The 26,303-nt window shown below is 36.2% G+C and overlaps 1 protein-coding gene across 1 annotated transcript; it reads right to left on the bottom strand.

Moving 5' to 3' along the window:
- Positions 1-292: 292 nt before the first annotated feature.
- LOC116851006 lies at positions 293-25,218 on the bottom strand. Its single transcript, XM_032829971.1, has 17 exons — positions 25,055-25,218; positions 24,211-24,269; positions 17,207-17,431; positions 16,380-16,493; positions 14,128-14,703; positions 9,352-13,675; positions 8,961-9,030; positions 7,509-7,580; positions 4,391-4,586; positions 4,022-4,138; positions 3,751-3,927; positions 2,059-2,226; positions 1,735-1,830; positions 1,414-1,456; positions 1,219-1,331; positions 913-1,043; positions 293-656 (listed from the first exon to the last, which is right to left on the bottom strand). The coding sequence occupies exons 3-17, from the start codon at positions 17,366-17,368 to the stop codon at positions 638-640; spliced, it is 6,378 nt and encodes a 2,125-aa protein (XP_032685862.1). The 5' UTR covers positions 17,369-17,431; positions 24,211-24,269; positions 25,055-25,218; the 3' UTR covers positions 293-637.
- Between the last annotated feature and the right edge of the window lie 1,085 nt (positions 25,219-26,303).

Raw genomic sequence — 26,303 nt, 5'->3', positions numbered from 1 at the left:
TTATCCATATTTACATAATTACAAGGAACATCATTATCAAAAACAGAAAATAAGAAAATAGTACCGCCAAATTAGAAAATCTTTTGTGCGAATTTACGCGATACAAATATATTAGCTTCTGTCTTAAGTCGGCAAAACCAATTGGTATCATCCATTCCCGACCGCGCTAAAACGTTGCTTAACTTGACGATCGAGCAACACGCAATAATCTCAACGATTCCGACAAAAACAAACAATACAGTCTATAAGTTCCCCAAATATATCACGGTAGCAAACGTAATACAAAGGAATATACTTTGAAAATGATTTTTTATAATTAAAGAAATTAATTTCATATAACGAACCACACAATTTATACACATACGTATACATATGCAATTACAAGTTTTTTACTATACAAAATCTTATATTTACGAGCACAAATGGCTATCTATATACAAGACTCCCTTACAAGTCAAACTAAAGATATAGTGCTTTTAAATAATCACTCTAATTTTATAAAATACAATAAATTTATTCAACCGTTATATATATATATATATATATATATATATATATATATATATATTTATATTTATATTTAATTTTTTTTTGCTTCTTTTCAACGGAATACACTCTTTCTTGGTAAGATCATGTTTTACAACGGCGAGAAAAATCTGTAATAATAACAATTACATAATTAATGTATTTCACATATCAACATTTATATTATATAGTTTTATTCGCTTTACACTAATTTTTTTCGCTTTTTAATACGAATAATATAAATTTTTAATACGAATAATATAAAGACAAAGTTAAACAGTAAATAAACAATTTAGTCGCTAAATGTATAAATTTCAACGGCAATTGTATAAGATTATAAATGACTACTATTGTTGTTTACAAACTCTAGAAATAGGTCATATATACTTTGTGCGCGTTAAGGCACTTCCGCCTTTCGTAGGATCCATCATGCGATCCCAATTGGTGTGACCAACGACGAAACCGACAGCGCGCATTTTCTCCTGCTCCTTGCGTTCCTCCAAATCGGCCCATCGTACCTATAAAACAGAACAATCGATGTATAATCTTTCTCGCCAATCTTTTTCACTCCAAGAGTAATATAAATCCAAGATTTTTAAAAGATTTTTAAAAACGATATTTTTAATAGATACCAAAAAGATAATTACGAATATATACTTCTAATGTTTCTGAGAGATATATTCAGATACATACCCGCTTTTTACCAGAAGTATCCTCCATATTGTAGTAGTCCGGTACTTGAAGGAAATCTTCCATAGTTTGTGGTCTCGCTTCATTCTTCTTTCTCGCTAATCCGTCCAATCGATCTATATAACAAAAATCAAAAAATGAAAAATAAAGATATACTTTTTAAATCTCAAAATATAGTTAGATTCAGTTTCAACTAACCTAATTTATCTTCAGCTTCCATTTTCTCCCACTTACTAACACCCTAAAAGAATTCAATCAATGATAATCATTTACATCAACATAATTATTAATAATACAAAACTACACTTTTATCAATTTCAGGTAATTTGCTTTAATAAAATATTAACGTGGAACTTTACAATAACGATATATCATAATTAAAAAAAAAAAGTTGTTTTATCATACAATATATACAATAAAAAGCATTGAAAGAGAATAAATACTCTAAGATCTTATATATTCGTTTATGTAAAAATTGTTATTTCGACGTTCATATATAAGTTAACTTTGCTTAGTTACAATTGCATCCTGAGTATCCTCGTGACTGTCTTGACTATCTTCATTTTGCGTGGTTGATATCTCTTGTATCTCCTGCTGACTATCTTCCATATCAACCTGAAATAAAAATAGAATTATATATGTTGTGTGTGTGTGTACACACACGCGCGCGCGCGCGCGCGCGCACGCACACACACACACACACACACACACACACACACATATATATACATACATATATATATAAACATATGTCATGTACCATACATGATAAATTATATAAATGCATCGATACGTGCACGACAATAATAAGGAGAGAGAGCCGTTTACATGGAACAAAATTACCTCTTCTATCGCTTGTTCCTGTAACATAGAATTCACATCTAGTTTCAAGTGATAGCTAGGTGTCGGCTCGAAGTAATCTATGATCCGATTAATCTCGTCCTCGGTGCGATTGTGAATGTTTCTCTTAAGGCATATCTGTAGATCCATCTCCATCTCACACACATATACCTGTATACACGGATATCAATTGAAGAAAGGTTGTTTTTATATATAGACTGACATAATAGTTCTTAAGTTAGTTGTTATACAATTACTAGAATATTGTACGTATTGCTAAATTATTATTTTTCAATTATTCAAAGAAGCGAGAACGATATGTTAGAGAAGAGTAATCTGTTGTGACAGTTTAACATCCGGTATTAATATCCGGAAAAAATATGTACAGTCAGGAAATATTAATAATCTATTATACTGCATGTTGAGATTATTATGCCGATTTGTGAAAACTCAGTTGCAAAATAGTTTTCACATTTATTTTCCAATAAAGTTGCAGCGCTCAAGGTTATCATAATTGTGAACTTCTATGGATAAATTTACGCAGTGATTGGCTGTCTTCTGTTATTGGTCAATTACACGCAAATTCGTTAACAGAGAGAGAGAGAGAGAGAGAGAGAGAGAAAAAAAAGAAAGAGTGACTCGCAAGTGTAACAATTTGAAATACTACAATTTCATTAGAAAAAAGTATGAAAACTTTTTTTGCAAATTTCTCCCTCTCTCTGTGTGTATACAAATCGTAACTCGATATCTCGAATCTATCACAGAATATTCGAGAGAATAAATTAAAGTCGATTTTCTATTTTGAAAACTTAGCCGAAAACTTTTTTTTAAGCGATTAACTTTTTTATCACGGCGGAAATGGTTAAAAAGCAATGATTGCACGTGAGAGCTTACGTCTGTTGTTTTGTTAAGTTATGCGTATTCTTCTAGTTATGCATACAGATATAGGGCGAATTTCTATACCACGATGATATTTTGTTTTCGTTGTTATCGTAATAGAGAAATAAATGTACGAAAAAAAGGTTCGCGAACCGTCACTATCATAGCATTCCATAACAAAAGGACATAAGATTCCTGTTTCCTCGTATCTTGATTTATGATCATCAAAAGAGCAAAAAATACACGTTAAAAGATTCTTGCAAAATATATTGAAATAAAATGATTCACAAAATGACACTTGCAATCGATCAAGCAGATCTGTAAAATAGTCCCAATACTTTCCTTTTACTTTAATAATCAATAAATAAATAACCATAGAATTAAAGTGATAGGACCATGAAAAAATATTTGTTAAAAAGGGAAGTTACATTTCACGTTAATTTTACGGCAATTTATTAATTATTAGAGTAAAAGAAATTTTATATTCCATACAGAGTAATTACTATATGGAGAATACAAGATGTTTGGATTATTTTATAGATGTGCCTGTCAGTGCTATTTTATAGATATCTTTATTTCAACGTATTTTACAAGTATTTTTTTAGTGTGTATTTTCTCGCCCTCAGATGTCATAAATAAAAAATTTCGCGGCAGAGGACCAGGAATCTTGATCAGTTAGATAATTTTTTTCGGATAAAAATATATTTAAATAAAATAGATTTCAATTCAAAAGATCAATCCAGAAATCTTATAACGATAAAAAGACATTCTTTGAAGTTCTTCCTCGGGACATTATATTATTAAACGGTAACATACTTTGAAACCCTTCGTCTTGGCAAAACTCCACATCTCTTCATAATCTGAAATCCTCTCGTTGATACAATCCAGTATGATAAAATTGAAGAATCCGTCAAGAATGTTTTTCTTGAATGCTTTGACGAGCGACATTATATAACTCTGTTCCATTGCTTCTTCGTATTCATACACCATTTCCTATGCGAATCAATATACAACGTTAAAAATACTAATCCATTAGAAAAAAATTTAATATAATAAATATTCTAGTAAAGAATTTTAATATAATTACTTTAATTATCATCTTCTTCCCATTATCGTCCTTTGTCTCTACTTCTTTCTCAACAAGGAAATAATCATCCAGACTCAATATCCTAGGTGCAGAGCCTCCTTGTTCAACTTCTTTATCCTGCAAAATAAAGAGTTGTAACCTATTAAATAAGTTATGCGGAAAGAATTAGTATACAAACTTAAAGGTTCCTCCTAAAACGTCAATCACGTATATAAATGTTTTTCAAACTAATACTTCTTACATTCTTCCACATTCTAAGTTTTATAAAATAATGAGTGCGTATAATTAGGCAATGTTGGCAATAACTTATACGAGGTTACTCGAGTATAACTGGAGTAAAAATCAATAATTAATTAACTGCAATATTACCTTGATAAGTTTGGCCACAAAAGATTTGCCACTGCCAGGTGGTCCTCGAAGAATAATTGCTATCTTTGGTGGTCTGTTCTGGCGACCTGGTGGACAAACCAAGTCATCAACCATCGTGTAGTTTGGCATTTTCGCCAGTTCCAGTGTCTTCGGGGTAGTCGTCGATTCCGCCACATTTTTCTTCGTGTCCGGAAGACTGTAACAAAAATTTCTCGTTGAGTATAAAAGTATCATTGCGACAACACAGTGGACTTATATTCATCGCTAAATCAATCGTAAAATCCGTAGGTTCCCTTTTTCGCGTACAAGAATCTTTCATCAATGAATAGAAAAACAAAACGGGCAAACCCCTTCTGTGCGATCAATCTAATATATATATATAATATACAATACAAAAAGACCTTAATTATGTGACCTCTTTGCAATATATGTATATAACATACGCAGATAATAGAAAACGCAAATAAATATAATCTATGATGAGGTACAGTGAAACTTCGAAGCGACACGACAGCACTTCGAAGCGAGAATATAAAAATATAAATTGTCGTGTAAAATATATAAATATGAAAAATGCATTATACAAATGGAATAAATATTCTTCTATGTAAAATCGATGCAGTGATAAAGTTGCACATTACGAGTACCTTATTGCGAGTAATAATAGAACATTAGAAAGGAATGTTCCATTGCCAAAAGCGGTTGGATGCTACAAGGTGTCCCGAAAAATCATTCTTGAAATCCAATAGTTTTAGGCAAAACGAGCAAAAAAATTTATTCGCACGATATCGCCTCATGTTTTTCATTTCTATTGGGATACCACATACACACGCACGCACACGCGCATACACATACACACACAGTGTAGATAAGAGAAATATTCACACAGTCCGTCAATCTGTTTGGGATAATTAACACCAAAAATGAAAAAAAAACATCGCAAAGTGTTTCTATTGGTCTGCATAATTTGTATTTGCATCGATATATTCAAATATATATTCGATATATTTCTTTGCGCGTATAGCAAAAAATTTTCTCTTCTGGTATAAAATTACCTCAGAATAATTGGAGTGAAAAAATACTGTTCTTCACTCAAATACCACATTAAAGTAGAATAAGAGTACCTAAAATTAAGACACGTCGAAACTTAAGGACTCTTTCGATTGTCATAAAGAATGCACGTATATACATATAAATATCTCAAAATCTGTAAATATCTCAAATATAATAAATATATTAATATGATTTTCTAGGCTTTGTAAAATAATGCACGTGCACGCGCACATGTGTATAGAGACACGTAAGTACAAAAACGTACTTAGAGAAATATACATTTGAAAAAATTATCACAGATTAAATCACAGATTAATACATATACGTATAAGAATTGTAATATACGTAATAAGAATCATGAAACGATGTCTTTTTCTTGTTTTCGTTTCATTATTAAAAAGAATATTATACATGAACTTTTTCAAGTTCATGTAGATCGTAGTGTTGCGGCATAGAAATCACAATTTTCATTTTCGAATAGCACATGTCAAAGACTTAACGTATTATCGTCTTCGAGAAAAATATTCAAATTTCTTTTCTGCAAAACCAAATGTGTATTTCTTACACAAACACTCGTCATCCCACGTACAAAAGTACCAATATTTTTACACGTAGGCTCGTATTAATAGTCGTGCTTGAAATTTGTCTTAACACTCCGAAGATCCGAATTTAGGAATTTGAGTTTTTTAGTCAAAATACATGATATATGTGACATTACGTGAATAATTTCAATTCAACCAAAGAACTCACAATTAACTCTAAATTCAAATCTGAGTATGAAATAGGTTTCAAGAAACAGCTATTAGAGCGATGCTGGATACTGATATAATGCAGTTTCGTAGTTTTCTCTTTTCTTCTGGTTCGATGCGTCAAATCGAAAATGCCTTTACAGGGTAAAAGTACAAATGTTAATGAATGGTTAATGCCAAACAATTGTGTAAAATCGACAAGAAACTTTTTTAGAATCAGTCGGCAAATAAAAAGATAAATATGCAATATAACGCTCTCATTTTGGACTTTTTCAAACTTTGTAAATTTGTATATTTTAGGACTGATTTCTGAAAACGAAAATTGTTGCTCATTTTTTTTCTTGTTTCTTTTATTTTAATGTTTTATGTCGGTAAGTAATGTAGGAAAGATGTTTTATGTAGGAGAGTGATAACTTTCATTATAAAATTTTCTAACTTTGTGTCAATGTGTCTAATTATTTAAGTTTTATCAAATAGTATATTTGATTAAAACAGAGAAAAGCATGCATAAACTATTCTCTGCTTTATAACAGATTTTATGCTTTTGATTAAACCCAGACAGCACAAATCTTCACAGGATATCCTAAAAACATTCTCAGAACGTTTATACATCCTGAGAACGTCTTCAGAACATCCTCCAGAGATCTTGTGCTGTTTGGATTTAATCAAAAGTGTAAACTCTGTTATAAAGCAGAGCATAGTTCATACATGCTTTTCTCTGCTTTAATTATATATACTATTTTATAATACTTGAATAATTAGACACATTGACACAAAGTTAGAAAGTTTTATAAGTTATCACTTTCCTATTTACCGACATCATAAAACATTAAAATAAAAAAAAAAGGAAACGAAAAATGAACGACAATCTTCGCTTTCAGAAATCAATTCTACGTTAAAATATACAAATTTACAAAGTTTGAAAAAGATCCAAGATGAGAGCGTTATACTGCATATTTACCAATAAAAAATTATTGTCGATTTCATGTAATTATTTAACATCAGCCGTCCGATAAATGTTTGTACTTTCGCTTTGTGCAAGCATTTTCAATTTAATGCATTCAGAAAAATTAGAAAATTCGAAGAAAAAAGAAAACTACGAAACTGCGTTATGTCGGTATCCAGTATAGTCTCAATACAAGTTATAAGAATCGATCGATGTGCAAAAAAGTCGCATTTGAGGAGAGAACAATTGCACATCTTGAATGCATCTACGCATTTGTGTGCGGTGCATGCACGAAAATTTATCCGGTAAATCGCTTTAGATCGCGACCTCTATGATAAATTTGAAAAGTGAGGATACATGCGGCACGTACCTGGTGTCTAGTAGCTTCGTGTCTACGGTGTTCTTGTTCAAGTTCTCCTGCCAATTAATACTTCCTTTCGATCTGAAGAATGCCACATACGTATGTTCAGACGAGATTGTTCACAATTTTTTTGCGATTGGATCATGTATTCGAACGCATATCATCCACTGGATCAATATTCACTAAAAATTTCTAAGCCGCATCTGTCTCTAACTATGCATTTCTCACGATTTTTTATTAATCTAACAAACGAGAATGTGTCCACAGCCAATGTGACATTTTGACAGCTTGAAGTTTCGCGTACAGGTTTATAAAAAGGAGTTATTTATTTCTATATGATATGTAATCAATAGAGGAAAAGTGAAAGTTTTAAGAAAGAGAGGCAAGTAAGAAATTATACAATTAATTTTGTATAAAGGTACATAATTGCGATTAGTTATGATCAGAATTGATTTTGCTCCGTAGTTAAATTTGTGTGCGTCAGTAAGAGGCGATTTTTCAATAGCAGTTTAAACTTGGATTCAAGTTTAAACTCTATTCTAACAATGCGTTTATTTTGTTTAAACAGAGTTTAAGTTGAAATCTAAGTTTAAACTATCATTGAAAAATCGGCCCTAAGGGCCATCCACTTACATATAACTTCATATGGGAAAGCAAACAATTCGATTACGTATTCAAATCAGTTCATATAACTAATTGCAACTATTTACCTTTACAAAATTAATTATATAATCTCTTACTTACCTCTCTCTTCAAATTTTTCTCTACTCTTTCTCTACTGATTACGCATCAGATGGAAGCAGATAACCCCTTTTCACATAAGTGTATATAAAACGTCAAGCTGTCAAAATATTGTCACATTGGCTGTGGACACATTCGTACTTGCTAGATTGATCAATAGTCATAAAAAACGTAGAGACAAATACGACTGTTTAGAAATTTTTAGTAAGCATCGATCTAGTGAATAGTTTGGCAGCCATGCGTTCAAATACATGAGATGTATTGGGGATCTCAGTAACATACGCAGCAAGTGAAAGCAACATTCTCTTGCACGCTCCATCCTTTCTGAAAGAATCTTATATGGAGAAGAAGAGATCTTGCTGTATAGTGTGCTCTAGTCCAATATATCAGTACGAATGAAAGTAATATATTCCGTTAGAAGCACACTTGCACAGAGACCTTTACAAAAAAAAGTAATACTGAAGCTCTGTATGGTCGAATTTAATAATACTTTGAATATTTGTTTCAGTATTTAAGTACGGGAAAGTACTGAGATATAAATAACTCAAAGTACTACTAAATTCGACCATACTAAGTTCCAGTACTATTTTTTCATAAAGGGATACTTTCTTCCCTTGATAAGTAAATGAAAGATCAAGCACAAGGGAGAATGCTCTTTCATTCGCTGTCCGTAAGACAATTAAGATGAAGATTAAGATGAAGATTAATCTGCCACTATACCTGCTGTCGTCTTTATCACTGTCTTTATTCGTTTCCCTTCGGGAAGTCTCGCATGTCTCTTGAATCCGCTCTGCGTACCCGAAAAAACAAATATATTGTAACACACTCAGCTTACAAATGCCAGCTAAATGCCAACTTACAAAAATACCAGTTACCTCGCGATATTTCGTGATCTACATATATATTACATCAGGTACGAAATATGATACAAATTTTCTCTCAGACTTCTTTTCTAGCGCGAATATTGTACTATTTGTCAAGATAAATTTGTAAAATGTATCTGTTTTTCTGTTTGATTCACAAATTAACAGAGATAGCTGCTGTGAATCTCGAGCAACGATTGCTACAATTGTCGAACTTCCTACGCGCAGTTTAACGAATATTCAGTTACCTCTCCGAGCGTTTCGGTCGCCCTGACCATCGCTCGCGTTCGAGTCGCGATCAAAGAACCGCTGTTCCTCGAGAGGGTCGTACATCAACGATCTCTCCTTGCGATCCTCGCTCTCCCTTGTTTCCCACTCTCCGCAGGTTCTCCTATCGCTCGCTTGATGATGCTGCCAATCCATGTGATGATCCTTCATTCGTTGCTTCGTGAAATCCGAAGCTGCCAACCTGCGCGCGTCATAGCTGCCGCACTTCGCCTTCTCAGCGGCATGTTCCTTCTTCGCGTTTTCGTAGCAGTTGCTCATCTGCTCCGCGTAATCTTTGATGCTCTGCTCGTTCTTCACCCAGTTCCTGAAGTCTTTTCTCGACTGGTACTGATCCCGCTGGTGCTCCACCGGCTTCGAATCGCCGTGAGCATAATCGAAGCACTGAACCGGAGATGATAGATGCTGATCGACGACAGCTGGCCGCGACGTATGCCCGTAGTCGATAACTTTCGACGGTGTATACTCGATGACCTTCTTCTCGCCGCTACTGCCACTGATCTCTCCGTGATTGTAATTGAACTGCCGCGGTGCGCAAAACTCACCTGAACCGCCACCTGCCGACAACATCGACTGAGGATGTTTCGTGAACAAGTTGGGCCCGTGGAACTTGGGGTCAGTTAGCTCTTTGTTGTTATTGTCACCGAAGTCTGTGGTCTTCGGCTCCAACCTGGATCTCTCTTCGAACTGAACCTCGTTAGATGGTTTTTTATCGACATCCTTCTTGTGGGAATCTTGTGACGGCGGAATGCGTCTAGTATACTCGACATTATCCATCCGCAACTCCGTGTTCTGTTGTCCCATATTTCTGTTGAACGGTTCGTCAGACTTAGCCGCTGGATTCTCAAATGTGTCATTCTTGAACTGTTCTCTCCTGGTGTAGGGACCGCTTCTGCGCATATAATCACGTGTATGACTCAGATCATCCATCGGGCCTCTGACTGGAAGAGATCTATCGGATTCAAAGGAACCCTCGTTGAAATCTCGCGAATCAAAACGGTTCTCGCTGAAAGCCTTCGGACTACGTCGTCCTTGAGAAAAAGTATCCGGAGGAGGGCCACGAGGACCACTCAGTATGCTATCATTGAGACCCCGAGATCCGAACGGCGGTGGTCCTTCTGAAACAGGTAGTCTGGGCCGTACATCTGGAAAGCCAAAGGGCAGTGGTCGCCTGTCAAGCAGTGTCTCGTTGGGTCTACCGAACCTGTTATTGTTGTTGGACCCCAAAAAACTAAATTGCGACCCGTCGCCAGGATGTCGATGTGTATCACTGAGTCCTCCTCGTGATGCGAACTGCATATCGTTGCCCCTAGGCCCGAGTAGGCTGGAATGTCGTGGAGCGAATGGCAAGTCAACAAGTCCTCTCAGGCCGACCTGGCCGAACTTTCCGGTAAGGTTCCGTGGGAATGGCTCGTTCATAGATCCGAATTGCCCACTGTTGGGATTTCGAGAATTCTCGTTGAAAGATTCGTTATTACGACCTCGCTCAGTGTATTGCTCTTCATTGGGCCTTCTAGGACTGAATTGTCCGACGTCGCCAGCCGCGTTAGATCCGAACTGTCCATCTCTGGGGCCTAGTTGCGAGTTACTGTCATGACTCGGCAGCAGAAACCCTTGCGGCCCTCTGGAATTAAACAATGGCGGTGGCCCTAAGAACCTGAAGGATGGACCCATTCTGGGAAATTCCATTCCCCGGGGTCGCGTGTCGTGGAATTGGGCACCTGCTGGCGGTCCTTTTCCGTCGAAAGCTTCGTTACATGATTCAGCGACATGCTGGGGTTCGGAGCCTGGACTGCTACGAATAGGACCCAAGTTGGGCAGCTCCGGCGGTGGCTCGATGTTCAGGTCTTCCGGCCGTGGATCGTTCTCACCCATGAAGGGTAAACTCTCAGGTTTCTTAGATGAAATGTTCTCGTCTTTGTTATCAGTATTGTTTTCTGCACTCTTCCTTAACTCAGAACTATTATCTTCGTCTTTGTTATCCTGTTGTTCCTGTTTATCCTGAAAACCATCATCGTTGCCGGATAAATCAGGGATATCGTCTGCTTTTCTATTATCGTCAATTTCTTTCGGCAAGTCTCCTTCGACATTCAGATTTTCCTTCTGTTCAACAGCTGCGCTATCGACTTCGTTTTTCGGCTGCGTCACTTCCATGTCTTGTACGTCTTGAACATTATCAATTTCCATATTATTCGCGGAATCAATATTAATATCGGCCTCAGGATTCTCAGAACGATAATTAGCGGAAGATTGAGATTGAATATCAGTCGGTTGAGCTTGTTGATTAGGATTCTGCAGCTCGCCCTCCGCATTCTTTTCCCGTTTCCCGTTTTCCGTTTCCTGTTCATTATAATCCACGGGAACATTGTGTTTAGCGAAATTTTCCACAAAAGGTCCTTGTTTGAAGCCGGAAATAGGTGAAACCGGAGGTTCATTGTCAAGTGTGTTGCCAAGTGGATTGAAGGGAAAACCGCCTCGCGGATTATGATGGCCGTACGGCGATGTGGCAGGATCAGGAGCGAATGGATGGGGTTGGAATGGAGGCGGTGTCCTGCTGCCGGCAACGGAAGGAAAGTTGTTCATCGATGACGGCCCACCAGGACGAATTTTCGGAAAGTCAAAGCTGCTGCGGAACGGCGAGTCGCCGGCGATCTTCTTGAAGCTCTCGCTGAGAGAACCGACGCTGAGTTTCTCGGGATCCGAAAGAAAACTAGGTTTGAACACGTCACTGGCAGCTTTTCGTTTCTCCATAAGCTTCCGCAACTCCGGCGGCAGCTCCTTTGGTGGACTAAAGACAGGGTTTCTACCGAAAAGCCGGGAGTTGCTACCGAAAGCGTCTCGTCGATGATCATTCACGTCTTTCGGATCGAAAGAGTCCCCAGGGTTGTTGCCCCTGCCAAAACGATCACTGGCTGCGAAATGTTCATTCACATTAGGCGCAAATCGATCACCAGCAAGGGGGAAACGATCTTTATGTTCGGGGAATCGTTCAAAACGATCGTTCTGTCCAAATCGCTCATTGTCAGGTCGATCGAATGTATGCTCTTTTCCTCTGGCGAATCTATCGGCTTCCGATCCTACGAATCGTTCACCCCCGCTAAACCGATCGACTCCGCCGAATCGATCGTGCTCCGATGCGAACGGCCGGTCACTCGGCGGCGGGAATCTGTCGGGCCCAAATCGATTGTTTCCCCCAGCAAAACGCTCATTCGTCGGCGGTCCGAAGCGTCCCTCGTTACTGGGTTGAAAATTCATCGACCCATTGGGCGGGTTGTTCCCGAAGTCTCCAGGAAAACCTCGGTCGCCCCTTCGGAACCGTTGCTGTTGCGCCTCGATTCGGTCGTTGAAGGGTTCGTTCGGTCTAGCGAAAGCCGTGTCGCCAGGTCTCATAAACTGCTCCTGCTCGTTCCCACTCGGGTTGGCAATACCATCTCCACGTCCCGCGGGGAAACGATGGTCCGGAGGCTCGCCAACTCTTCGAGGAAAGTTGGACTGCTGTCCAGCGTCGAAGTTGCTGCCGCGATCGTTGGGATGGCGCGCGAAACGCATATCCATGTTCGGTGGTTGATCCTGCGCGCTCGCAGGGCCTCTCGGCGCGTTCTGCAGCGCAACCAGTCGCTCTTGATTATTATTGTTATTGTTATTGGGTGGATAATTCGGAGGTGGCTGTGAAAAGTTGGGTGGCGGACCGGTATTATTGCTCGGTAAACTTGGTGGCGGCTGCGTGAAGTTAGGCGACGTCATTGGATGGACAAACATCGCCGTAGGATGGTGATGCATCACGGAAGGTGGCATGCCATAGTTCGGAGCTTCCATTCGGGGGTTGTACTGCTGGTTGTTCTCCCATTGTTGCTGAACAGGCCAAGATGGCGGCGGCACTGCAACGTTCGAGCCTACCATATTCTGCTGCGGCAGAACTTGCTGTACACCTTGAACTGCAATAGCAGTTTCAGCTTGATTGCCAGAAGTTGTAGTTTCCGGAGGCGGCGGGGGTGGTGGTGGTAGAGATGGTATAGCGGCAGTAGCGCTCTGTTGCTTTCCTGTCAAGCCGAGACTCTTACCGATACCGAGCAGGTTGTTGATCAAATGTTGGTTCTCCGTGTTCGATAGTATGTTGAGTATCTTATCGTCGCTGGCACTCTTGTTCTTGTCTGGTTCTGCAGTTGTTGACGCCTTCGTCGCGGCTGCCTGCTTCTGTTGCTCGCGCTTCTTGCGCATCTGTTCGCGCCGTTCGAGCAGCTTCTCGCGCCATGACGTCCACTTGGCTTCGTATTGCTTGTATTGAGTCTGAAAAACATGAGCATTATACATCGCGAATGGAAAACAAACGACTATGCTTCGTTTGCTTCGCGATATGTATTGTTTAACATTGCAGTCCCGGTGGCTCAAACTGTTCGAATGTATTTTCAGACCACCAAGAAAAAGGGAAAGAGAAAAAGAGATCGGTATATCATAAACGATGACCGGCACAATAGCTTTAGAATTTAGTAGACTATGAGTCGCCAGAATTTTTCGATTACATGTATCTCGTGTCTACGTATTTATGATTATTGATCGTGATTCGAGGGAACGTTGTGTGCTTGAGAAATTCTAACGATCATAAATCTAATAAACGTCAGACTGTGTTATGTCGGTTTGTGTACGACTTGAAGGTTTGATCGCAAAATTCGGACAGTTCAAATTATCTGAAAAAGCTCAAAGAAAATGCCGTGTACCGTGTGGTACCTGCAGGCACTTACTTTGTCGGGATGATTCGCGTTTTGCAATTTCCATTTGTTAAACTGCTGTTCCCACTGTTTAAACTGCGCGTCGAATGTCTTCTCGGTCTCGGTTAGCTCTTCGTCCTCATCGAGCTTCAACTTTTTCGCACTACTGCCACTATTGGACTCACCACCATCGACCGCGCTAGCATTACTATCGCGTTTCTCAGCCTGCCCGACTGCTGGCAGCTCTCGCTTGCTCTCGGTTTCGGGCGGCAAGGGTGGCGGTTGCTGTGGCTGGCTCGTGCTGGGCAGGGGTGGTGGTGGCGGTTGCGGTTGCGGGTGGCTCGGAGGAAGGTAGCTAGTCGCGCTTACTTGCGGCAACGCGCTCGTAGCGGATTCTTTCGTAGGGAATAGGGGCAGATTATTTTGGTGCGGGGGTGGCATATTGGTGAACTGATGTGCGACGTTCGTGGTAGCGGGCGGTAACGGAGGTGGTCGTGCTGTATCCTCTTTGGGAAGGGGCGGCGGCAATTGCATATGCGGCAGTGGCGCTTGGCTTGCTGCCAAATTTATGTTCTGCGCCGCTGATAGATGCTTCATCGTATCATGATACTGAAAAGAGAAGACATCCGATAGAAATCGCGTTCATATTATCGTGTTTGATGCAGAAAGACCATCCAATGCACGAATTAGTCAAGTAGACTTAAAAGCAAAAATGATATTATTTTGAAATTTTCAGCAACGACTACTATTAGATATATATAGGATGATCCTAAATAAATGTGGAAAATTTTATAATATCTTTAAGATATCTTGTTAAGGGATCCTTTTGTCGAAAATTAAAGGTAGTCTTTCATGTAAACATATATTCCTATATCCCGCCTTGAGGAATATTCCTCCCAAGAGAGAAGTAAAAATTAGGTTTTTATTTGTTTTCTCAAGTGTTGGAAGAATTAAAAAATAAAATCTGGACATTTTACACTAATAAAAAAGATACTTATTAATATTTTTTTAATCTTTCCGTATCCTTATAAGGAAATGAAACTAGTAACCCCTATATAATTTTTTATTAGAACTTTTTAACAGGCCAAAATCTAAAAATTATCTAAAAATATGCGTTAGAAAGTTTTATTCTCTCTCTCTCTCTCTCTCTCTCTCTCTCTCTCTCTCTCTCTCGCTCGTTCGCTCGCTCGCTCACTCTCTCCTTTAGATATTTTTTTGTGAAACTAATAATTTTCAAGTAATAAAAATAAAATACATTATCATACATAACATAGTAATCTATCGAACTGCATTTTTAATGAATTTAAAACTATCTAGTAGGCGATTGTCAGATTGGCAACTCATTTTGCATTAATTTTGCAAATTCCATTTTTTAACTTCTCCAATATTAAAAAAAATAAAAACCTAATTTTTATCTCCTACTCTAGAAAAATGTAACTCCTCAGATAAGATATAGAAGTATATGTTTATATGAAAGATCCCCCTTAATTTTCTGAACAAAGAATTATCTCCTCAAATTTTTCGTACTTATTTAGAATCATTCTATACATTATACAGGGTATCTGACTCGCACTATATCAGAGCCAACATATAGCTAGAATAAATCGGGGTGAATAATGGAATCAGTCTCTTTTTTAAAACAACCACGTAAAATTTCAAGTTATTAAATAAAATTAATGGGCTAATCAAAGCACGCGACGCGGCAGGCAGGACATACGGTTCGTCGCAGTCAGCGAAGAAAAGGAACGATCGCTCGCAGGTCTATCACGCAGTGTCAGATCTAAGATGTAGTCCCCATCTCTAGACCTATGAAATAAGTCCGCGAGCAAACGTCTATTTTCTTCGCCGGTCGCGGCAAACCGTACGTCCCACCTGACGCCTCGCGCGTCCTTATTAGTCCATCTATTTTATTTAACAACTCGAAATTTTACGTGGTTATTTAAAAAAAGATACCGATTCCATTACTCACACCAACCTATTCTAGCTATATATTAGCTCTGGTGCGAGTCAGATACCCTGTGTATAATGTTATATGTATGTATAAAATATGTTTACTTCGTCTGTGGAAAATCCACAATCACCTTTCCAAATAGAGACTAATCTTTTTAATTTCACTTGTTCTTTATTTTTTATTTGGAACAGATAATCGACAACGATCTAATATTAACGTTCACAGTTTGAAAACATATATAAATCATCGTTCTACTCTTTAAACGTATTCGATCAAACAAACGCAAAAACAATCAATAAAAGCTTGAAAATCTTTTACATTATGTACATTATACCTTATCGCCGTATTGTGCTTGCCATTGCTGATACTGTTGTTGCCATTGTTGCCATTGACTCCAATTTTGTTGTTGTGCAGTTGCCCATTGCTCCGCTGTATATCCACTAGGTGCCTAACAAAAAAATAAAGGAATAAATTGGTTTGTATTACAATCTATTTGTTATAATATATATATTTGTTCTCATGAATATGTTTCCGAAATTCAGCCTGTCTTTTGCAACAACCTATCAATTATAATTATATCAATATTGCAAAGCGATTGTTGCCTCCATTATTGATTAAATAATGTAGATAAAATTTTATTTAATATTGATAAAATTAATTTTGTTAAAAGTCGCGTGAGCGCACGCGAAATGTGAATCCTTTAGCTCTACATATTCGTTCTTCATTTATTTATACGTGGATAAATATCTACGTACTATAAACAAAGTAATATACTTAAGTAAGTATAACAAGTATATTAGTATATACAAGGTGCCCCAAAATTGAATATAAAAATTTTGGGATCGTGTGGGAGATCGATAAACTAAAAATATAACAAAAAAAAACAAAAAAATATATTATTTTTAATTTTTTTTTGCGATTTATTTTTTTATTTTTTGCAATTTTCTATAAAACAAAGCAAAAACGAATAATCTCTAAAAGGCTTTTTATCTTAGTTTATCGATTTTCCACACGCTCTTGAAGTTTTGACATTTAATTTTGGGATACTTTGTATATCTATATGAGAGAGAGTATACAAAAGAGTATACTTATATCTCCATATAAATATACAAGTATACTCCATATGTACAAAATAATACACATAAAATTATATGCACTTACCGGTTGGTTATAATATTGCATATAGTTTTGCATCAAGGTTGTAGAGTCCGTGGCTGATGCCGCTGCTGCTGTTGCTGCTGCCGCCGCGTAGCCAAGTGGTGGCTGCGGCACTGGAGTCGTAACAGCACCGGCTGACAACTGCCATTGGTTCCAATTTTGCATTTCGCAAATCCTCGGTCGAGCTAACAAGCGCTAGCCTCTTAAAGGCTACGGTCCGTTCGGACGCTATTTTGCGTGTTCAGAGAAAATTTACATACGCCATTATAGAAAATCTCACAAATCTGACATGCGACGAAGATTCGCGATATGATCAATTTGGTCAATGTTTGTTTCAAGAGAATGCAACGCACGGCATAGCAAAAGGACTGACCACGATGGTGTTAGACTTCGTTTACGGAAGACTCTCTCTCTCTGTCTCTTTTAAGGTGCATGCTTTCGGTACCTGCAATCGCGTATTGCAGCGAGTCGAGACGAACGTGTTAACAAAATCTTTGCATCGTTTCGACGTGTTCGGTCGAATTACGCTTGCAAATGTTAACGGATAAAATGCGCCAAGATGTGCGCTGAATATTCAGAGTAGAATCATATCGTTGTTATGTCGTAGATGAGAATATGCACTTAATACACATATATATATATACACATATCTTAGATTGTATCACATTCGTATAGATTATATGTACGTATACGTACGAAAAATATCACATATATTACATAATTTATATATATTTTTAGTATATCACACGACTTAATGAAATACTTTTTTATATTAATTATTATCCTGGATAGAGCTAATTCAAGCTACCCAGCGTAAACTCCTAAAAGACGTCTTTAAGAAGTCTTTAAAAGGTCGTTTGAAATTTTGTTATCTAATCATGAGGTGAATATTCTTACTGAGAATAATTATTGAGGTCAATTTTACATATCACTATGCATACAAAATGGCGACTTTCGACGTATCGAATCTCAATGTGTATTTACAATAATGGCTCTTCGATTTAGTTCCTCTAGGACTGAAATATATGATAGGTACAACTATTTATTACCATTATAATTTATGACAATTCAATGCCTCGAGTTCAGTGAACTCTATACATACTGGGCTGCATTCCAAAATTCTACTCAACGCGTAAAGTACACAAAGAGAATGATTTATTGAATCAAATAAATGTTTCTTTGGAATAGTCCAAATAAATTATTTAATTGACACAACAAAAATATTTCTTTAGAATTAAGCCGCAAATAAATATTTTTGTTACGTCAAACAAAATTTTGTTCGATCAGTCAAAAATTCGTTTGGACTATTCCAAAGAAATGTTTATTTGATTCAACCAAATCGTTCTCTCTGTATAGCATTTAATTGACCAATCAGAACAAAGAGAAGAATCAGAACTAAAATTTTTTTATCTCTCTCTCTCTCATGATTGATTAATTGAATATTACTCTACTCGCTATATTTGATCAACATCATAGATATATACAAGATGTCCAGTAACTCACAGAGAAGCCGCGATGTATAGGTAGATTAGGTCAAATTGAATAAAAAATTACTCTACCATTTTGCGAGTAACCACGTAAAAGATTTTGAGTTATTAAAGGAGGTATTCTAGTGTGAAGATCCGTTTTTTCAAGGCGATTTTTGGGAATTAATTTTAAGCAAATGGTTAAACCTACAGAGTTAATGTTTTATACTGACATTTATTCATCTTTGAACAAACATCTCAAATTTTGTCAAAGCTTTTTATTCAAAATTGGTGAAAATATAAGTGGACGAAACAGGTCACGCCGTAAAATCGTCTTCCATCAAGCGTGTTGATTGCCGCCGTCCTCGTCATCTGAGATAAACGAATTTGCTTTCATTTTGTTCTTTATGAAAAAATGTAGCTATCACCCGAACTAAATTCTAAAAAATGGCGGCGCTTGAAAAATAGTAATGAGTTTTATTTATTTAAAAATTCTAACTTTTCGCAGCCCGGAAAAAATAATAATTTTAAAGATATCAAAAAGTTTCTAGTTCAGGCGATAGCTACATACATACGAAATAAAAACAAATTCGTTAATTTTAGACAACGAGGACGGCGACAGTCAACACGCCTGATGGAAGACGATTTTATGGCGTAATCTGTTTCGTTCACTTGTATTTTCTCCAATTTTGAATAAAAAGCTTTGATAAAATTTAAGATGTTTCTTCAAAGATGAATAGATGTCAATACAAAATTAACTTTGTAGGTTTAACTATTTGGTTAAAATTAATTCCTAAAAATCGTCACCCTTAATCAAAGAAGACTCGTGAATGATGCGCCATACGGTATGAGTTGTGACGGCAACGTCTGCCGTTGTATGTTTGTATATTAGGTCAAACTGAACAAAAAAATCCTTTACCATTTTCTAAATAACAATATATATGTTTAGTTATTAATTAAAGAAGTTTGATATATGCGCAATTATGCGTGTTAATATGCAAATTTTTTTAATTAATAACTAAACATCTACGTGATCATTTGGAAAATGGTAGGAGGACTTTTTTGTTCAGTTTGACCTAATATACAAGCATACAGCGGCAGACATCGTCATCACAGTTACCGTATGATACGTAATCATGACGATAAATACATGACGATAAATATATGAGTTTATTCTTCACACGAAACTTCTTTAATTAATAACTTAGGATTTTACACGGTTGTTCGCAATATAGAGAAATTTTTGTTCAGTTTGACCTAATCTAATTTTTTGTTCAGTTTGACCTAATCTACCTGTACATCGCGGCTCTGTGAATTACCGGATACCGGATATGTATATATGTTCTATGATATCGACCAAATATCCAAATCTATTATTTAGACCTGTTTTTGTGTGTTCCTCCAATCCTCGATGGCTTTCTTCAGTATATATAAAGATCTGTTCTTCTCAGCTGCACTGATACAATAAGTTAAAGTAAGACAAATATATTTTATTTCACATTAACTTATTGCACCAGTGCAGCAGTGTTGAAAAGAACAGACCATATAGTCCGTTACACGAGTCGAATTAGCAAGCAAATATGTGAAAAACGACATCAAGTAGTAATTTCGTAAAATTTAACTTTTACGTTACAAAACAATCTTTTCTTGGTCTTTAGTAAAATTACATGTACTTAATTAAACTTATAATAATTTAAGATTTCCAAGTATTTTTAAAATACTAAATTTCTGTACAGAGCTACTCAAGCAGATGTATCAAAAATTAAAAATTATATGAAAAGAATTTTCGTAAATAAGATCGAATTTCTTCATTAAGGAATTTTAGAAATACTTAATAATTTTACATAATTGTAAGTTTCATTAAATAAATGTAATATTAATAAAAATCAATAAGAGGTTATTTTATAATGTAACAGTAAAATTTTACGAAAGTACCACCTAATATCGTCTCGCTGTTTACTATCTCAACTCGTGACATTTACCAGATCATTAATTTATCATAAATTATGATAGCAATGGATGACTGTCTATGTCATACATATTTCAGTTCTACAGAAATTGTTACTTGGAAAGCTATTATTGTAAACACCCAATGTCACTTCTCTGTAAATCTAGGGCTCTATTCTCAGCAAGCAGGAACGATCGTATGGCTCGGAGTGCAAATTACTCAGTAGATTCCAGCTTCTGTAATATATTCAGAATCAGGAATATCCGCGATTTCCTGTCAATTCTCATGAATACATCAGGCAAGTAATGTGCAAACATACAGGATAGACTTGGTAATTCAAACGGAGAACACTTCTCTCACGGTTGCCGGCCAGAAAGAAGTGGTCGAAGCGTCCATTCCTTCAATGCATTTTCCGATTATCAACCGCAAAATATCCCCTTAGTTCGTATTATTGAAATTACTTCATATATTCATACGTATAATTTACAGGATGTAATTAAAATAAGAAGACAAACTCCGGAGAAATAAGCTGCACATCAAAACATAAAAAAGGATTTATATCAATATATATCCCAAACTCACTGTTTTACTGAGAGAGAGAGAAAGAGATACAGTTTAAACTAATATTTATTAATGCAACTTATTATTTACAATTGGAGCGATTGCTTATCGGCTTTTGTCTAACTTATTTATCAGATCTATGATTATTTTTTACTTATGAAACCATTAGCAACCGCTTCGGGATCTTTGCAAGAGCGCGACAATCTATCGGCGTGTATTGACTCAAATAGAAGACAACATTTGTTGTAATTATAAAAACTAAAAACAATAATAAACAATATTATACTTTTTGTATTAATAAACATCTGAGCTGTATCTCAGTAACAGTGAGTTTGCAAATATATGTTGATATGAATTTTTTCTCATGTTTCGATGTGGGGAACTTCTCCCTAAAGTTTGTTCATTATTTTAGTTACACTCTGTGTGTATATATATATATATATATATATATATATATATATATATATATCACATTTGATTTACATTATATACATCACAGATATATACGCCGCGCAGATATATACATTCGTGGTCGAAAAAGTTTTTTTTTTGTAAGTCTAGGAACCTCTATCCTTCTTGCCCAATGAGAAAGCCTTTTTATTGGAAAATAAATACTCCTACTGGACAAGAAGAATAGAAATCAGACAACTCTTCCGACCACGAGTCTACACTGTGGGATAGAAGGGCAGCGTGTATCTCGCACAGTATTGGCAGTAAATGAAATCGAACGGGCGAAAGATCGCTCGGCAGCTTAAATAATTGAGTTGTTATAAAGCCTTAGGTGTTGCTATAGATTCCGTCGCTTCGAATAAACAATGAGACGTCGATAGCTCTCGAGTGTCGTTAGCTCGCACAGCGCGGTGTATTATCCGCAATATTCGTTGTACTGTCGTTGCGAATAAATAAGGACGCGTGTAGCGTTGATGCAAAGTCGATTGACGTACAGTACGAGAAATGGCCAATTTTCGTGATTAACATCGTCGATATACAGTGAATTACACGCACTGTCCAGCAGACGTCGTGTATGCTTTAACACTCATTGACCTTCTCTACAATTTTCATCCTTATATGCAGATGCAATATGAAAGGCTGGAAATTGTGTACTAAACGTCGTATACGTTTTAAAACCTAATCTACAATACTCTTTGTTTCCTGTTTCTTGTTCTCCGTCTTTTTTTAGTTTAAAGCTTGATCTATAATGTGTTATTTGCTTCCTGTTTTTCTTTATCTCTTTCTGACTCAAGCCTTAAGCCTGATCTACAATATGCTCTTTGCTTCCTGCTTCTTTACCTCTTTCTGACTCAAACCTTAAACTTTAAACCAGAAAAGGCAGAAGACAAGAAACAGAATGCAAAGAGCATATTGTAGATTAGGCTTTAAACCTTAAACTAAAAAAAGACAGAAAATAAGAAACAGGAAGCAAAGAACATTGTAGATCAAGCTTAAGGCTTAAGGTATGAGTCAGAAAGAGATAAAGAAACAGGAAGCAAATACATTGTGAATCAAGCTTAAGACTTAGTTCCTATGATCTTCAACTTTGTTACAATATTCACAAGATCTTCGACCTTGTTTGTATGTATGTAAGATTGAATATGAATAATCCTGCATATGTGACATCACATGTAACAAGTTATTACAATATAACAGCATACAAGACGTCTGGTGTATCTTATCAAATATAACTGTGTACAAAGAAGAATATCTTTATATATAAGAATAATATGTATGCTTTTCATTAAAACATATTCAAGACACTTCACAACATACATGAATATCAGGGTTAGGTAACAATTGGTTAATCAGTTAATCAGTTGGAAATTAATAACTTTTAACTTGACAGTCAATTCAAAATGAGTCGACTTTTGGCTTAAACTAATTATTTTTTAATGCATTAACTTATTAATTTTTTCAGAGAAATTAAAATAATTTATTAAAATTAAAATCATTCCAGATTTTTTACAAATAGTATAAGAAAAGAATAATGCCAACAGAATTTTTCTTTGTTTCTATGAGTACTAATGGCTTTTCTTGCATTGAATCCTAGCACAAAACGATATTTTCTTATAAAAAAACTACCTCCTTCATTTGTTCATATAAATTTAACCTATAACTTAAGAATTACTTATGCAAAAAAGCATACTGTTTCAAGTAATTAACTTTTAGCTTTAATAAGTTAATTTAATTTTAACTTAACTTTATACTTTCAACTTTAAATTAATTTACATTTATGTAAATGTTGTTTTAATTTAACTATGTTACTTTTATAAGTTATCACAACTTAAAATATATGTATATTTTTTGCTTTATACTTAGTAAATATATATTTACTCTCATTTATTATTTCAGCTTAGGACATCAAATTGAAACTTATGCCCATTCCTACAAAATTTATTAAATTTTTGGTCAGTTTTTTCATCTACACACTGTACTAGTGTAATAAGTTAAAATAAAATAAAATATATTTGTCTTACTCTAACTTATTGCACCAGTATAGCAGTGCAGTTGAAAAGAACAGACCTCATAACTTGAGTTTAAATACTTCAGCTAAAGACAAACTCAGATTAAAATTTAATTGACATTGGTAGAAACATGCATTAGTTAGAAAGAAAAATAGAAAAAAGAAAAATAACACACACACTTACCCAACCCTGTTTAATATATAATATTTAATATATTATTTATATATATATATATATATATATATATATATATATTGTATGCAATATATAATTAATATATTATATATTAAATATATTTCTTAAAATATATTTAATATATGTATATAATATATAATATACCTATAATATACATCAATAGACCTCAAATATAACTATATTCTTCTTCTTTGTGTGAGATTATTTCTATAAAGAGGTAAGATACGCAGGTGCTATCTTTACTTGCTTTGAGTGAACAAAAAGACACTGTGAGTAAGTACACCAACAGATACCATCGTTTTCGCACTTGAAATCGTATTTCTCATGAAAATCGTACAAGTATGTGATTGTAGTGAAAATTTTTTGCACATTCTGTACCTGTTTCCTCGTGCCTCTTCTTGTCACGTCGTCGATTGTACCGCGATTTGTTGAACATCCTGCGGACAAAAATTCACCATTTAGTGTCTCGCGATCGTAGTTGCAAAATATTTCTTAACAATACACAACCGTCTCTCGATCTAATCGATCTGAACGCGATCGCGAGGGTGAGCAAAACTCTATCACTATCTTCCTGTTTCTCTCCCTCTCTCTCACTCTTTTCCCATCGTTGCTATGCGGAGCAACGTATTTATTGAGGCAAAGTTATGTTGGGAAAGAATACGAAGATATGTATATTTATCGATTTTGCATATCACCTCAACGTATAAGCGAAATAGATATGGCAAAATAGAATTTTGTGTCTTGGAACTTTTTTCTTTAATTCCAATTCTGTACGATTTTTCATTGATTCTGTGATTCTTCAAAGAATGAAAAATACTTTGGAAATATACAAAGTGAAGATAATATTTGAAAAATACGAATTACGTCTTCAGGACCGCAGAATTATGTGCAAAAGTATAACCTTCGTTTTTCGTTTATCTACGAATCCTTCGAGTCATCGATCCGCCATCGATAGATTCTACGCGATGTATCTTTCTCAACGAGACATCGTCGTGCGTTATTAATGCAGCGGGACGTCACGAAAGGAATACGGAACATTTGAGAAGCGACGCTTCTTCACTGTGTCGCCTTGTTGAGCATGCACGGTATCGGCCGCCATGAAAAGCGCGCAGTTGCTCTCTTCCGAGAATAAACTCGCCTGTTCCTGCGATCGCGAGACCGTATGGCACTTAACGCGGCTCATTGTTCGAAATAAGTATCGAGAGTGCTGCGTGTTACTTACAAACTAAACGAATATCCGTAGCATCCATAGTCGATCATACGCGATTGTCCAGCGGAAGCAAGGCGCTACGCGAAATCGTACGTCACACGCGAGCGAGATTTTGCTGGCGCTGGTGACGCGAACAAAACTCGACTGAGCGCGTAAGATCTGCGACAGCGCCAGCGACGTCGATGGATCAAAGTAGTATTTGGCAGCCGATCGATAATGTGAGGTTCTTACGAGGAACATTATGTCGCGCAAAGTTATTAGCTTCATATTATTTAAGAAGAATCTTGGAAGATAACTTAGGTTAGAGATTTGTTTTTCGTTTCTGCACTGCTGAAGTAGTGCAATAAGTTAGAGCGAGAAAAAATATACTTGTCTCACTCTAATTTATTCACCAGTTCAGCAGTGCAGGAACAGACTCAATGGCCTGGTTTACATCATGCACTTGATACGTGTACTAAATAGTAACTTTCTATTAGATATCCTTAATATCGACAATGCATATCAACAGCGACGCATTCTATCAATACAATACGTTTTGTTGATGAGTATTATACCAGCTTAATATACCATTATTTATATATATTCTTGATATTAAGATTGTCTAATAGAAAGTTACTATTTAGTACGTGTATCCAGTGCACGATGTAAACTAAGCCAAATATCTACCCAAATAACACAGAGAAAGAATTCAAAAAGAATTCGAAAAGAATTCAGTCATGTCACCAACTTTGAGTTCATTTTCAGATACAAAAAAATTCTTTAGAGTTCAGTGAAAAGAATTCTTTACATCTAAGGCTGCGTTCGTTTTGGCGCTTACAACGCTCTGAGCATCATTTCATCCTTGTTTCTATCAAATACTAAACAAGGAATAAAATGTTTATACGCGCTATAAGCGTCAAAACGAACGCAGCCAATAAATGAACATAGGCCGGTATTCATAGTTAGATCTTATATTTAAGACCGTCTTAAGTTTATCTTCTGATGATGTATGAATCATTTCATTGGCTGCGGAGTATCTGAAGATAAACTTAAGACAATCTTTAATATAAGACTCGACTATGAATACCGGCCATAGAATTGATAACATATGACTGAATTCTTTTTGAATTCTCTGTGCCCACAGATGTCTATACTAAACTAGATTGCTAACAAGGACTTCGAACGTGCGCCGAGTCGGCGCCTCACTCGGTGATTGGTCCATTGAGAGTCGGCAGTCGTAGTCGGCAGTCGGGTCGGCCTGTGCAGTCGATAGTCTGATACG

This window comes from Odontomachus brunneus, unplaced genomic scaffold (assembly GCF_010583005.1).
Source record: "Odontomachus brunneus isolate Ranch 3 - 2012 unplaced genomic scaffold, Obru_v1 Obru_scaffold_164, whole genome shotgun sequence".
NCBI classification, from domain to species: Eukaryota; Metazoa; Arthropoda; class Insecta; order Hymenoptera; family Formicidae; genus Odontomachus; species Odontomachus brunneus.
The sequence above is the reverse complement of the archived record's forward strand: the minus strand, read 5'-3'. Positions and strand labels throughout refer to the sequence as shown.

Excerpts from the sequence above, each read along its gene's own strand:
- LOC116851006 (XM_032829971.1), bottom strand. The coding sequence starts at position 17,368 with ATGCAAAATTGGAACCAATGGCAGTTGTCAGCCGGTGCTGTTACGACT. Across the intron at positions 16,494-17,206 it reads TGCAATATTATAACCAACCG|GCACCTAGTGGATATACAGC; the intron begins GTAAGTGCATAT and ends TTTTTTTGTTAG. Across the intron at positions 9,031-9,351 it reads CGACCGAAACGCTCGGAGAG|AGCGGATTCAAGAGACATGC; the intron begins GTAACTGAATAT and ends TCGGGTACGCAG.